Genomic DNA, 14,953 nt, shown 5'->3' on the forward strand with positions numbered 1-14,953 from the left:
AGAGAGAGAGAGAGAGAGAGAGAGAGAGAGAGAGAGAGAGAGAGAGAGAGAGAGAGAGAGAGAGAGAGAGAGAGAGAGAGAGAGAGAGAGAGAGAGAGAGAGAGAGAGAGCGTCTGTGTGTGTGTGTGTGTGTGTGTGTGTGTGTGTGTGTGTGTGTGTGTGTGTGTGTGTGTGTGTGTGTGTGTGTGTGTGTGTGTGTGTGTGTGTGTGTGTGTGTGTGTGTGTGTGTGTGTGCGCGAGAGAGAGAGTGTGTGACAGATGCACTACACGAGGGTGGGAGGGGAGCAGCTGGGAGGAGAGCTGAATTAATGAATTAAAAATGTCGTTCAACAGACAGAGTGAATGCTTTTTTAGTTTTTTTTTATGGAAAGACGGGGGGGCCACGAAGGAGAGAGGAGAAATAGAGAGAGAGAGAGAGAGAGTGGACACGGGGAAAGACGTTTCTTAAATCCCCCCTCTCGGAACCCCAGCGACTCTAACAACTCGAGATGCGAGCGGTGATATTGGTCGATGACATGATGAAGAGCATGCCTTAACGTCTCGAGTGACATCTCCGCGGACCCGGTACCGACAGGCTACCACGCGGCACCGGATGATGTGAGGGTCATTTTAGAATAGGGAAAAGAAAAAAAAACATGGTTTTAGTGCCATTCATATTCTGATGACAGGCTGATGTAAACAAAACGTTAAGAGTAGACTGGGGGGCATATAGGCCTAAAGTACAAAAATAATCCTAACTTTTTTTTACTCGCTAAAGTTTTTTATTTGTATTATTATTTGTTTGAACGAATGTTATTCATGTCCACGGGACGGTAAAATCATTTAACGGTTGGGAAACCGAATCGGACACGACGCAGCCTTTTCCGGTAAGTTGCACAAACATGCAGTCGGGGACTTGTCATTGCACCGTTTGTTGACAGTGAATATTAGGGCCGAGGTTCAGGTGCACATGTACAGGCCTGATAGGTCACTTCAGCTGCCCTATAGCTATAAAGGCGATGTTTGTGTTTAATTATTCAAGGCTGTGATGTCATCTTAGTAATTGTGGAGCAAGTTTAATGAAGCATGTAATTATTCAAAATCTTAAAAGTCGGCCACCCACATAGGTCTAGTAGACTTTAAATACTAATACAAACTCCAGCTGGTTCACAGGCAAATTGATGACAGGGATAGGCCTAAAACACATGCTTTTGGGTCAGATATAATATTTCAATGGGCTGGCTCAGCCAAGTAACGACCCTTCATTACCTTGTACAATGGCAGAAAATGTAGGAGCAAACACATTTCATTTGATCCTAGAAGTGACTGTTGGGTAGCAGTTACAAAGAAGTTAAATTAGAATTATTTTCTTTGATGTATTATTTGTGAATATACTATTAATACATTCATATATATATTTTAATATTTCACATTTTATATTCATCATAAAAATTATGATTATTATGTTTACAATTAGTAGTGGAAGGCCTATCAGAAGTAGTTATAGTAACAGTCCTAGTAGCAGTAGTAGTATAAGTGGTAAAAGTCGCAGTAGTAGTAGTACAAGTGGTAAAAGTCGCAGTAGTAGTAGTATAAGTGCTAAAAGTAGTTGTAGTAGTAGTATAAGTGGTAAAAGTAGCAGTAGTAGTAGTATAAGTGCTAAAAGTAGTTGTAGTAGTAGTATAAGTGGTAAAAGTAGCAGTAGTAGTAGTATAAGTGCTAAAAGTAGTTGTAGTAGTAGTATAAGTGGTAAAAGTAGCAGTAGTAGTAGTATAAGTGCTAAAAGTAGTTGTAGTAGTAGTATAAGTGGTAAAAGTAGCAGTAGTAGTAGTAGCATTAAAAAGAGGAACAGTAGTCGTCGTTAAGCATCCTCGTTATCTCCATGGCGATGGAATCCTCACTGCTCTTCCTGTTCATTAAGAAACTCTCTTTGTCCGCCACCTCATAACAGAAACACCCTCAATAACACATCAGACCTGATTTGCAGTGGAGGAGGATAGCTGACCATTAGCCCCCCGTTAAAGACTATTGGACCACGAAGGAAGACGGCGCTCTTAAATTACAGCACATAGTGGCAAACAGCTGGGCTCCTTGGCCCAGACGACAGCCATGAATCACAGGGGGAGGAAGTGGAAACTGTAGAGGTGGGCACAGAGTTTGTTTCAGAATGGCTCCCACCTTTTCTGGATGGAAGACTAAACTGTACTCTAATGGAGACAGACATCTGACCGCGTTGGAAACAGCAAGAGGTCAGCAGGGAAACATCCTCTGGTGCAGAAGAGTGTGTGAGGAATAAAAATAGATGAGTAAGAGTCAATCAAAAAAGCACAATGAGTCCAATTTATAGTCTAGTGGGTAACCAAGACAAAGTTTAAAAAGGAGAATGATTAAAATGTGTTGTAGAAGCGAAAGATAAGATGGGAACTATCACACAGAACATAAACTATGAATGATCTATTTACAATTCATATACATTAGGTTCCTAAATGCTTCAGAATGGCCAAACCATGTCAGGAATAGTTGATTGGTTTACTCTTTATAGTGTATTTTATAGACATTTACCTATCACTGACCACTAAAATTGGCTTCCCTACTCCTCCTCCTCTACTACAGACCGTACCTGACTCTAGTAAACATATTCATCTATATTACATATCTGAATCTATATACCATCTATCTAGTACAGTACATATCTGAATATATATACCCTTTTATTTAGTAAGCACATTTATGAATCTATATTACCTATCTAGCACATCAAACTTATATATATTACATATCTGACTCCAGTTCAGTACATAGCTGAATCCAAATTGCACATACATCTGAATAATCTATGTTATAAATCTGAATGTATATTACAAATCTGAAGCTATATCACATTTCTTCGTCTATATATGACCTTTCTAGACTATATTACGTCAATGGATCTCTTGTTGTGAAAGTGTGAGTCTACATCAAGTCAAAATAAAGTAATCACTATCACATCCACAACACTAACACATTTGTACCAGGAGGATGTGTTTGGACTCATAGATTTGAATTTGAGAGAGCGGGGGGTGGGGGACAGATGTCTCCGTAACGTAGCCTCTGTGGATGGATGAATGTTATTGTGTGTTTTTTGGTGGAATACAGATTCAGCTGTGGTGTGGACAGATCCCAGCCTCTTATGTGGATTAATTCATGGCTAGAGAGAAGCAGTCATATGCATATTTTATGCATTCACAATAAATATCTTCCTATCCTCAATATACTCTTGTTTGGAATACTTTCAAAATCCTGCTTGTATTAATTTGTTCATCCTACTATAGATAACTGTTGTATTTGGTGTAAGTTGTTGAAGTTATGCAACGCTATCTAAAGGAACAAAGTTACAGGGAGTTGAAGACTATTGCTTAGACTCAGCCTTCTACTGCTCTCTTGCAGTCACTTCTTTTAGTTTCACATACCTCATCACACATGATGTTTCCTCTTATACAGCGCCCCTCATCTAAAATTGAGAACCTTGTGGCGTTTTGGGTAAATGTTCTCCATAACTGCTGCCGACTATGGCACAGTCAAACGGGTTTCGATTCCCTTTTTTGGCTCATCTTTGAATTTACACCCAATGAAAACCAAACCAGAGCTTCTCAGTAGTCTGCCTGCCCTGCTCTTCTCAGTACTTCTGTTTTTTATTGCCACATATACTTCCAAACACACAGCAGGCCCATCAGAACAAACCCTGAGGGGATTCAGAGCCAGCTCCTCCAGACTAACATGCCACCACGGCTAAACCCTCAGTCATTTCAGAACATCCTCCTTTAACCTCCGACTGGCTGTAACCAAGGCGCAGAGAAGAGATAAAAACACCGGCATCCAAATGGAAACAGGTGATAGCGGTCAGGATTGTTTTCTTAGCGATGAAGGAGATCATGTGTGTTGAATGGCACTTCATAGACAGTCAGGGTGTGAGGGGTCCCTGTGTGGAGGCCAACTTAGGGGGGTCCCCTTTTTAGGAGCTGGGGAGGTCCGGGTTGTGTTTGCAGGGCCTCCGTGGAGCAGAGAGAGAGAGAGGAGTAGGGGGGGGGGGGGGGGCTGCCGCTGCACTGCACTGCTTGTGCATAGATGATGGACCCTCCTCAGGAATACCAATGACCCAGCCTTTGTCACCGGTGCAGATTCTTCCACTTCCACCCAGCCACCCTGCACAGTCTCTCGTCACCAACATCACCCCCCCCTCCACACACCCTCCTTTCCCTTTCAGGCACCTCCATCCTTCTCCTCCTCTAATCCTTCAACATTCTTGGATCTCCTTTCTCTTTTCTCCCCCTCTTTCTTTCTCCCACCCTGTTCCTTCTTCCCTTCCTCTCTCTCTCTTTGTGCCCCTTTTCTTTTTTTTTTGCTTGCACACACACACCAATGCATCTCAATGCCAAGCATCGCATGCCTCTACACACACACACACACACGCACACGCACACACACACACACACACACACACACACACACACACACACACACATACACAAACCCCCCCACACACAGACACAAATCCACGTGTGCGCATCCCCACGTGCACTCAACACACTTATTTTTTGGACTTCCCGGGCCGATTCTCCTCTTTCTCAATTCCTCCCGCTCCCTGGCTCATTCTGTGGCTCTGTCAACGCCACACTGTCAGCCCACCCTTCCGCCTCCCTCTCCTGCTCTCTCACTCACTCGCTCGCTCACTCAGTCGTCTTTTTCAATGGTGGCTTTTGTCCCTTTCATCTCCCGGAAACAAAGGATATTTGTGCACACGGGACAGAGGGAAGGAGAGAGAGAGCGAGAGAGAGATGGCCGGTGGCGGAGAAGGAAGACACTAACCTTGACTCACACGAGTTGCCGAAGTCGAAAAAGTTTACAAGTTCAAAAGGTTTGTGAGTGGGTAGCAGCCCCTTCCAAAAACATTGTCCTGCATCAATGAACCCGTATCACATGCGCTATCCAGACGCCACAATGAAGATGTACACTTTGGGTTTGATGAATCATGTTTCTAACAATTAGCGGACAAGTTCCATACTGTATGGCCTATGGTGTGGTGTGTATGTATACACATACACACTGCACACATACACACTGCATGCACGTGTGTATGTGTGTGTGTGTGTGTGTGTGTGTGTGTGTGTGTGTGTGTGTGTGTGTGTGTGTGTGTGTGTGTGTGTGTGTGAGTGAGTACTGTAGGCGGTGGATGTGTATGTGGATGTGTAAACGGCCCAATCATGCGTGCCCGCTCTTGGCCCCGCCCACATCTTCAGCATTCAGAGCGCACACACGTCAACACAGATCCCTATTCATATAAACCAGTGGAAGCTCCAGTAAGAAGGTGGGGGGGGGGTAAGTAAGTGAGCACACAGAAACTGGGGAGAGAGCAAGCGAGAGACAGAGAGCGAGAATGAGAGACAGACACATTGAAGCAAATAAGATCGCGTTCCAAACAGCTCTCTGGGGCTTCTTTTTTTACTCTATGGAGCTTTACAGCTAACGACAACACAAACAAACAAACAAAACTTGCCACTGCCCCACAATGACAAATGGTATCCATTGCGATGGGGGGCGCAGTTCTTGATCAAACACATTCACCCTCTTGGCCCATTCCATTACAGCACAGCCACCAATCAGTCATTCCAGCAGACGCATTCATCCACGGAGACACCCCTTGAGTTCAGATACAGGTCACTAAGGAGCAGGTACACACAAGATGTCTTTCTCAAGGGCCTTCAGTCACACCACTGGTTTGCTACTGTGACATTATATTAGGCGATGAAAGGTTGCGTAATAGATGTTTACTAGGGGTATTTCTATAGGTCTTTGACTGTGGATGAGATGATTCAGTTAATGTACGATATTCTAGTGTCAACATCATTTTTTAATCAGGGTCCGGGTATATAGTGTGGATGTTATCTCTGGTCGTTTGAAGAGCTGATAATTCCTTTGATTTATTATCGGGTATTTTTCCTTATATTATTCCTTATCTGCAATGTTGCACATGGTAATATTTTGGATGGATGAGTTTTGAAACGGACAGCCATTGAGATTCATCCTAATGAAAGACTCTTTCTGGTGTGGTTTGAAGTGTAGTGTGTCCTCATCTCAATTCAGCAGCTGTCATGTGCATCGGACTTGTGATGTGCTGTCGGGAAAGTGCAAGGGCAGCTGCAGAATCAAGCGGAGAGGGGGCCTTAACTTTGAAAAAGGGACTGAAAGAGGACTTTCACTTTGAAAAAGGACCACCGCTCGTGGTGGGGGCTTCAATGGTGAGGGCTTCAACATTGCCTCGGTACCGGCTGAGAAAATGTGCCTTGGTTGGTCAAGTTTATAATCCCTGCTTAGCTTTTCTCCTTGTGCTCCCGAATGTTCCCCGCTGTCTTTTCCCTGTTTTTATTTAATTCAATGCTTCTTCCTTTGGCGCTCTGCCTACATTCCCTCGGCCCCATTACGACCCCCTCTTGCATGAACCGACCCTCAATTTAATCCGTCCAACGTCCCATCACACTGCCCCCCCCCCCTCCCTTACCTGTAATTCGCTTCCTTCCCCACTCCCTCTCTAAATCCCTCCCCCCCCATCCCAGGTCCGGCCATGACCTCGGTCACGCCCCCCTCCTCCGAGGACTCCTCCCCCCAGAAGCTCTGCCACTCCACGACGCAGACCGACGTCACCAAGCCCCTTCTGGGCCCCTCGGGGCCGGGAGCCGAGACCAACAGCACGGGGGCCAACAGTGCAGGGGCCCTCCGCAGGCGGCGGCGCGTGCTCTCCAAGGACGGCCGCAGCAATGTCCTGATTGAGCACGTGAGCGGCCGCAGCGCCCTGTACTTGCGCGACCTCTGGACCACCTTCCTGGACATGCAGTGGCGCTACAAGCTCTTCCTGTTCTCCGCCACCTTCGCCGGCACCTGGTTCCTGTTCGGCCTGCTCTGGTACCTGGTGGCCCTGGTGCACGGCGACCTGCTGGGTGAGAGACAGACACAGAGAGAGAGGGGGGGGAGAGACACGCACAGAGACAGAGAGACAGAGACAGAGAGACAGAGACAGAGAGACAGAGAGGGAGAGACAGAGAGGGAGAGACAGAGAGACAGCGAGACAAAGAGAGACAGATATGGAGAAACAGAGAGACAGAGACAAAGAACGAGAGAGAGAGAAAGAGCGAGACAGAAAGAGAGACAGAGAGAGACACATACACAGAGAGAGACCAATGAAGTGCTGCCCAGAGACAGTCCACACACAAGGGACAAATGACATGCAATGTTTAGAGCTAAATTTCAACCGTGACTTCATGTCAAACGTGTTACGATCAACCTCAGGGACAGGCCGACAAGAGAGATTCACGCAATATCATAACGATGCATTGTAGTACAAAATGTGACAAGGGAATAAAGAGTCTGGCCATTGCACGGAAAAGTCCTTTCCCACAGTAATTAAATTACCCCGCCCTACCAACCTCTACAATCTTCACCCTTAAACTCTTAACTATGTCACCCTTGGGTCACACGAAATCCCCACATCACCACGTCCCCCCCTCGCGTTGGTACGCTCCCCCCCGTGTCTAGCATCCCCGCGATCGAGGTCCGTTCTCCACACAACAGGGAACGGAGCGTGCGGCCCGGTTCCGACCCCGTCCTCACGTCAACTGACACTTCTCAGACAGCCATTGTTTCCCTCTCCTCACATCCTCCTCGGGTCTGAGAAATGGTCCATAACGCTTCCAAACCGGTCAGGCCTGACAAAGGCTCCCGTGTCGTCCCCCCCCACCCAAACCCCCGGCACCGTGCCGCTCTCACTCAGAACGGGGACCACTCTGCACTTTGGTTTCTCATCCTAAAATAATCAATTGCGTTTTTCTGTTTGTGTGTGTTCCAGAGTTCGACCCCCTGCCGTCCAACCACACGCCCTGCGTGATGGAGATGAGGACTCTGACAGGAGCCTTCCTCTTCTCCCTGGAGTCCCAGACCACCATCGGCTACGGCTTCCGCTGCATCACAGAGGAGTGTCCCCACGCCATCATCCTCCTCATCGTCCAGCTGGTCATCACCATGGTGATGGAGATCTTCATCACCGGCACCTTCCTCGCAAAGGTCTGAAACCGGCAGTTTGTTCGATGCATAAATGCAACTATATCGACTAAAGTCGCAAATGTGTAAGATGGAGCCACTCGCGCTGACTAGGGTCGCTATCAGAACAGGTCTCTGGTCCACTCGGACTAGAGTGCGCCAACTGTGTGCCGCGAGATTGCGTAGCTCGGCGGGCCGGGGGGGTTGAGCGGGAGGGTTTTTTGGGCGTAGGGAGAGATACGGGCTGGCCAGCCTTTTTGTATTGGTAGAATATATCAGAAAATAACAGTAATAGGAAGAAAAAAATTTAATTCACTATCCATCAGCATTGACTACAGATATATCCAGTTAATTTAAAGCTTCGAGCTAGTTGAAAGGTTACACACTTCGCTTTAATTGTATCATTTATAAATAAATATATATTTTGATGTATAAAAATCCATCAAAATCATACACTATGGATGCTTCTCAATGAGGCAAATCATGCAATCTCAAAGCGACCCAAACCCTCTCACTATCGTTTACGCTGAAAATAGTCTGTCAGACAATGTCCTTTGTTGTTTTGTCTGTTATCTCAATCGATACATGCACCTCCCTGCTCCGCCTGTAGGTGGCCAGGCCGAAGAAGAGGGGTGAGACGGTGAAGTTCAGTCAGTACGCGCTGGTGTCCAACTACCAGGGCCGGCCCTGCCTCATGATCAGAGTGGCCAACATGCGCAAGAGCTTGCTGCTGGGCTGCCAGGTAGGCAGAACGCCTCTCTGATGGGTCTGCACCACGTGTGTGTGTGTGTGTGTGTGTTTATGTGTGTGTCCTTTACTTGCATGTTTGATTGTGTGCACTTTTCTTGCATGTTTGTGTGTGCGCGCACTTTTGTTGCATGTGTGTGTGTGTGTGCATGTGCTTGTGTGTGTATGTGTGAGTGCGTGCGCTTGTTTTGGTTCATCATATGTGTTTGTATACGTGTGTGTGTATGCATGTGTGCAATTGTATTTGCATGTGACTTTGCATACAGCATATGCCTTCGTGAACCATCTCTGCTCAGCCCTAAACATGGCTCACCGCAAACGCTGTTCCTGTTCAGAACCCACTGGTGCCACCTGATTAAGACCAAAGACCAATCAGACCCATAACTGTGTAAACGGTTGTTCCACGCTTTTCCCTATGGTTGGATTCTAGCGCTTGTGCTTCCTCTGATCGAACCAAGCATCAAACCCCTCGCTTTATACATAAACGTATACCCCCCCCCCCCCAGGTGACGGGGAAGCTGCTCCAGACGTCGCTGACCAAGGAGGGCGAGACGGTGCGTCTGGACCAGCAGAACGTCCCCTTCCAGGTGGACACGTCCAGCGACAGCCCCTTCCTCATCATCCCTCTCACCTTCTACCACGTCATCGACCACACCAGCCCCCTGCGCCCCTGGGCCAGCAAAGGTACAAGCCAGCGGCCCATTCCTTATGCTGGATCTCAATGTATAATGCATGTATGCCCCCTTACGCATGCTTGTACATAAGCATGTATTGCATGCAAGTAACGTGTGTATGCATGTGTAAAGTATGCGTCCCATGCGTGTCTCGGTGTGTGCGCGTGGCGGAGCTTGCCAGAGACACATCATCGGAGCACAATGGCGCTCAGTCTCCGCGCTCGGGGCAGACAGACATTCAGCGCGGATCCTGTTACAGCCGCGAGGAGCGGCCTCAGGGAGGGCATCACCACTGACGGACACACATCGCCGCCGCCGCCGCCGCTTATCTTCCCGAATCGCTAACTGATATTTCCTCTCCCCCCGACGCTTAGCGACCGTATTAGCAATTCGCAAGTCGAGTGCACTTTGTTTGTGTTGTCCCTTAATCACAGCTGCAGTCACAAAGGGCTTCACAGGACGCATTGTACGGCGGCCGCCCCTAGCCCTAGCCCTGCAAAGAGTAAGGGAAGACACCCTTTACTATCAAGGAAGAATCCTTGGGAGGGAAGGCAGATTGGGGGATCCCTCCTTTCAGGGACGCTTGGGGGAGAAATGGGGGCCGCAAGGGTATCAAAACAGTTTCTAGTGTAGCTAGATCTCACATGGGTTAATGAGAAAGGAAAACCTTGATAAGAGATCGTCTAGTGATGTCTAATGATATGGGATCATGACGACAAATAACAAAGTATAGTCAAAAAGACAAATTACAACAAATAACAAAAATAATGAAAACATGCGCACGAGGCCCAATGCCAGATGCAGAATGATTTACATGAGTGTTGGGTTCTGATTCATCAGTGCAGAGCCAATGGAAATGCTCAAATGCAAAGTGACCCACAGTTCGCGTGGGCTGTGGATGCTGCCAGCTCTGTCTAAGGGCAGCAACCACAAGGTACACTGGAAGCTAGTGTAGGTCAGTGGGCAGTAGAGTTCCAGCAGGGAACAATGGGTATCTATGGAGGCTATCTATGCCTTGTTTAGTATCTAACTCAACTCGCTTGTTTTTTCTGATCTTTTCTCATTTTATTTCGGTTCCCTAGATCCCATGATTGGATCAAAACTTTCCTTTCAAACATTTTTGCTTTGGTCGGCTTTTTGTCTGTCTTTTACTTTTCTTCCTACTACTGTACTAATGTACCACCTATTATGCACCTTTACCTACACACAAAGCCCTTCTATAGCCAACACAGATCTCCCAGCTGAAGTTAAGCTACCAGAGATCCCATTGCTACATCCGATAACCTCTGCCCAATGCAACCAGGCCTGCTGGCTCCTCAAATTGGGGCTTTCGGTTGCTGTAAGGAAATCTCTAAATCATGCCTTGAAATCCAAAACTTAAAAAGGTCGCTGGCACCAGGACCCACATAAACACAGGGTTCCTACTACATTTGAACATTGGGAGGTGAAGTACCCTCTGAGAACTTGTAACATGACGATCGGGTTTGCAGCCATCCACCCCAATGCCAAAACGTGTTCCAACCTCCCTCGTAAACAGGTTTTACGACTCTCTGGACTGTACCCGTCTCTGTCTGTAGCATGCACATGTACATAGTAAACAATAAGGTTATTCAAATCATGACTAGTAATTTTCTCAATTAATTTGATATAGTAATTTATTTTTGTCAGCTATACGGCCAGACTGACACGCCCACTCAACCTATCATTTTGGATACCTAAAATTGCACTCACACTAAAAAAAAAGGCGTGGTGCGAAATCCATACAAAGTCAATATCACCACGTGAACAGAGGCGAATCTTCCACCGGAATTTTTTTTTGGCCGAATAGATGTACGGTGCAGCGCAAACAACCTGGTTCGCACAAATTTACGTGATGCTGACGCCACTAACCCTCCCCGCGAATTTCGCTTGATCCTTTATGACACGCTATCAGCGTTCACCCCATGAAGTCCAGATTGAACTGCAACATGGAGTAGAAAGTGATTGTTGCCGTTTGTGGACTCCCGGGGCTCTATACTATCTATACAATATAACGTATAATATCAAGGCCAAAAGCTGTGTGCCCCTCCGGATGATATTATGAACCATAAACGACATCTCTGGTACTTCAACAACGAGTGAAGACTCACAATGGTGGTTATCTCGGCCATGGTTGAGAATGAATTGGCGGAAAGAAACGTTGGTGTTCACAAGAGAGTCTCCCCCTCAAATATTCTTCAAAAAAATCGAGCTTGTGTTCTTGTGTGTGAACACTGAAGAATATAAGTGAATATTCCACTCATACATTTTTGATAGCAGTAACAGACGTTTAAAGTGCTCATAGCTCATGTCTATTCGTTTGGTGTACTTCAAATGGGTCCAACGTTCGCCTCTCCAAGCTACGAGTACATGAAGTAATTCTGTTGTATACCCTAGTGTTAAATTTGCAGATGAAGTAGTCATTCATGTGGAACAAGAATACCCTTTTCTGGGACCCTCACTCGCCTCCTAAAGTGTCTCGTAAATCTGGCACAATGCTAAATGAAAACATACATTCTAAGCACGACGGGAGATACCCAGTGGGGAATCGAACCCATGGCGGCGGCGGTGGTGTGAGAGTGAAGGCTTTGCTCGACCTGTTGTGCTTCGCCGGGCCCCAGAGAGCGGTGGAAAACAAGCAGCGCGTGCTAGACACAACGCAACCACTCAAGGGTTGGACCGTGGAGGGCGCCTACAGGTGTGGCGGCGGCCTAAACCCTGACGCTGCTGAACCAGTGGTCTCTAACGTTTGCAAAGCCCCTCCACCAGGTCACCTGGTCTCACCCCATGCACTGTTGTGTGTGCGTATGTTCCTTTGTTGGGCGTCTTTGTGGTGCGCTAGAACAGGGTTGTGATGCGTTTTACAAGGTATGGTGTTCCAGAAAGGAAGTGAAACAGGGAGAGAAAAAAAAAAGATTTGGCTCAGGGAACCCCTTTCCTATTTACTGTCCATCCCTTTCATCACTTCCCTATTGCAACCCCCCCAACCTCCCATCCCTGTGAGGCCAACCCGTCATCATTGTACAATCCTGTGCAAACTCTTCTCAACAGGTGTCATTACACAAAACATACACCAACCCCAGAAACAACCTCCGCCACAACTTTGCCTTACAAAAGAGCACAAGCATTCCCCATACAAACAGCACACCGTCTTGTTGTGGTTTCGTTTCTCCCCCAGGGGTGAGCTGGTCAGGGCCGGAGCTGGCCGACTTTGAGCTGCTGGTTATCCTGAGCGCCACGGTGGAGCCCACCTCCGCCACCTGCCAGGTGCGCACCTCCTACCTGCCCGAGGAGATCATGTGGGGCTACGAGTTCCCGCCGGTTGTCTCCCTGTCGCCCTCCGGGAAATACGTGGCCGACTTCGCCATATTCGACAAGGTGGCCAAGGCTTCGTCGCCGCCCCTTTTCCAGCGGGACACCCGTTGCCCCAGCGACAAGGGGGGAGGGGAGGAGCCCCCCGAGAAGGTGCGCCTGGAGGAGGACTACAAGGGGGAGGAGAAGGGGAGGGGGAAGGAAAAGGGGGAGAGGGGGCGGGGGGGGAGGAACAGCAGCCCCCACAGTGTGCGCATCAGCAATGTGTAGAGAGAGAGAGAGAGAGAGAGAGAGAGAGAGAGAGAGAGAGAGAGAGAGAGCAAACGAGACCGAGAGAGAGAGAGAGAGAGAGAGCGAGAGAGCGAAAGTAAACAAGAGCAAGCAAGAGGGAGCGAGAGAGCGAGCATGCAAGAGAAAGAGAGAGAGCGAGCGAGCTAAAGAAAGAGAGAGAGCGAGCGTGCTAGAGAGAGCGAGAGAGGAAACTAAAAAGGGAGTTATACTTTAACTAAAGTATCACACAAACACACAAGCATACAAACACACACACCTATGTACTGAGTCTTCGGTACAAGCTATACCGGCCTTTCACACGTAGTCCTATTACATTACATTGTCCTAACGTAACAATTAACATCTGTCTTATTGTAAGGAGCTTGGTTATAGTCACTGCATCCAGGTTTTACTTGGATCTAAAAATACCCGATCACATCACTGTTCTGTTTATATATATACACATATATACAATACATATATCAATAATTAGATATACATAAATAGATATATATATTTTTGAGTTTAGTCAATATATTGTTGGACCAAACCTGTAAATGGTTGAGACACTGGAGATATTTCTTGGTACTTTAAGGAAGACTAGGCTCACTAAAGAGCTTCAACGAATGTAGCTCAGCGGACATGCTCATAGTCTGTTTCTAACTACGGCCAAATATATGAAGCCTCTCTCACGTTTTTTATGTACTGAAACAGGTGCAGTAACACGATAATACTACTAAAAGTACCGCTACTTGAGAAATGTGACTACTCCCCAGGACGGTAACGACACTAAATACTAATACTTTTTTGCACTGTGTCTGATTATGTGTGTATAATGGTGTGTTCCCGAAATCCTCGGATGCCAGCCCTCGAGTTGCGCTTTTGACCTCACTTCCGTGAGGTTGTTTATTGTTGGCTACATTAGCCTCTTCAGCAAACCAGCGCGAAAACAAACAACATAACTTTACATTGTATTACACGCACAGCAAAACCATGCAATGTATAAATTGGTGACCGGAATAAAGTAGCAATGTAATCAAGTGTGTAAGAGCATTTAATATCGACATTAAAATGACCAACGTGGTACATGGGGTGTGCCTTCGAGAAATGCCGCAAGAAAGCTGGGACTTCGACTTTCGACTCGGAGGTCTGGCGTCCGAGGATTGAGGAACACATCATAAAAAATTGCGTGGATGTATGTGTATGCTAGCTGCGTTTGTTTGCGTGTCTGCGTTTGTGAGTGTGTTGTTTGTGTGTCTGTCTGATTGTGTTTCTGTCTGAGTGTGTGTGTGAGTTTGAAAGTGTCTGTGGTTTCACAATGTCCATATGAACATTCTGTGAAATGTTCTCCTTCAGCCTTCATGTGTGTGTGTTTTAACATATGCATGTCCTGTGTATATCATGTATAAACATATTGTTGTTTGCTCATGTGCTTGGAAACAACGTTGCTCTTTCCCAGAGGGCAACATTAACAGTTGTTCAAAGCACAACGGCAGCTGTTCCCTTTACTCTTTTTACTACTGTCAGACAGAGGTACCCACAGACTGTTGAACACGTGGTGAACCAACTGCTGCATTTATGAGTGACGTCACACGCAGTATGGAATCACAACATGTGTAAATCAATTTTTAAGGTTTGAATTTTTAAGTGAGCTCCACTTTTCAGTTTTGATATTCCCGACGGAGCCGAGTCTCTGTCTGATGCGTGACGGGAGACATGTTGTTCGAAGTTACATATGACTTGTCATTAATAGCAGAAGTCCACTTTTCTAATTGCCAAGTGCCTTTTAATAAACATCCATAATTTACCAATAGACTGTTGTAACGAGTGTTATTCCTTTAGCTGGTTGTTCTCTCCAGCGGTTCCAAACTAGATCCCGTAACACT

General features: G+C 46.7%; 1 protein-coding gene across 2 annotated transcripts; it reads left to right on the forward strand.

Moving 5' to 3' along the window:
* Positions 1-329: 329 nt before the first annotated feature.
* On the forward strand, positions 330-14,880 carry kcnj10a (potassium inwardly rectifying channel subfamily J member 10a). Of its 2 annotated transcripts, XM_030339012.1 has the most exons (7): positions 347-597; positions 858-866; positions 6,570-6,950; positions 7,856-8,070; positions 8,657-8,788; positions 9,300-9,477; positions 12,664-14,880. In XM_030339012.1, the coding sequence occupies exons 3-7, from the start codon at positions 6,578-6,580 to the stop codon at positions 13,065-13,067; spliced, it is 1,302 nt and encodes a 433-aa protein (XP_030194872.1). In that variant the 5' UTR covers positions 347-597; positions 858-866; positions 6,570-6,577; the 3' UTR covers positions 13,068-14,880. The 2 variants fall into 2 exon arrangements, with proteins under 2 accessions (XP_030194871.1, XP_030194872.1); XM_030339011.1 differs by lacking the exon at positions 858-866 and having other exon boundaries at positions 330-597.
* The last annotated feature ends 73 nt before the right edge of the window (positions 14,881-14,953 follow it).

This window comes from Gadus morhua, chromosome 17 (genome assembly GCF_902167405.1).
Source record: "Gadus morhua chromosome 17, gadMor3.0, whole genome shotgun sequence".
Taxonomy (NCBI): Eukaryota; Metazoa; Chordata; class Actinopteri; order Gadiformes; family Gadidae; genus Gadus; species Gadus morhua.

Coding starts and splice junctions, on each gene's coding strand:
- kcnj10a (XM_030339011.1), top strand. CDS start 6,578: ATGACCTCGGTCACGCCCCCCTCCTCCGAGGACTCCTCCCCCCAGAAG. Junction 8,789..9,299: donor GCTTGCTGCTGGGCTGCCAG/GTAGGCAGAACG, acceptor CCCCCCCCCCAG/GTGACGGGGAAGCTGCTCCA. Junction 9,478..12,663: donor GCGCCCCTGGGCCAGCAAAG/GTACAAGCCAGC, acceptor TTTCTCCCCCAG/GGGTGAGCTGGTCAGGGCCG.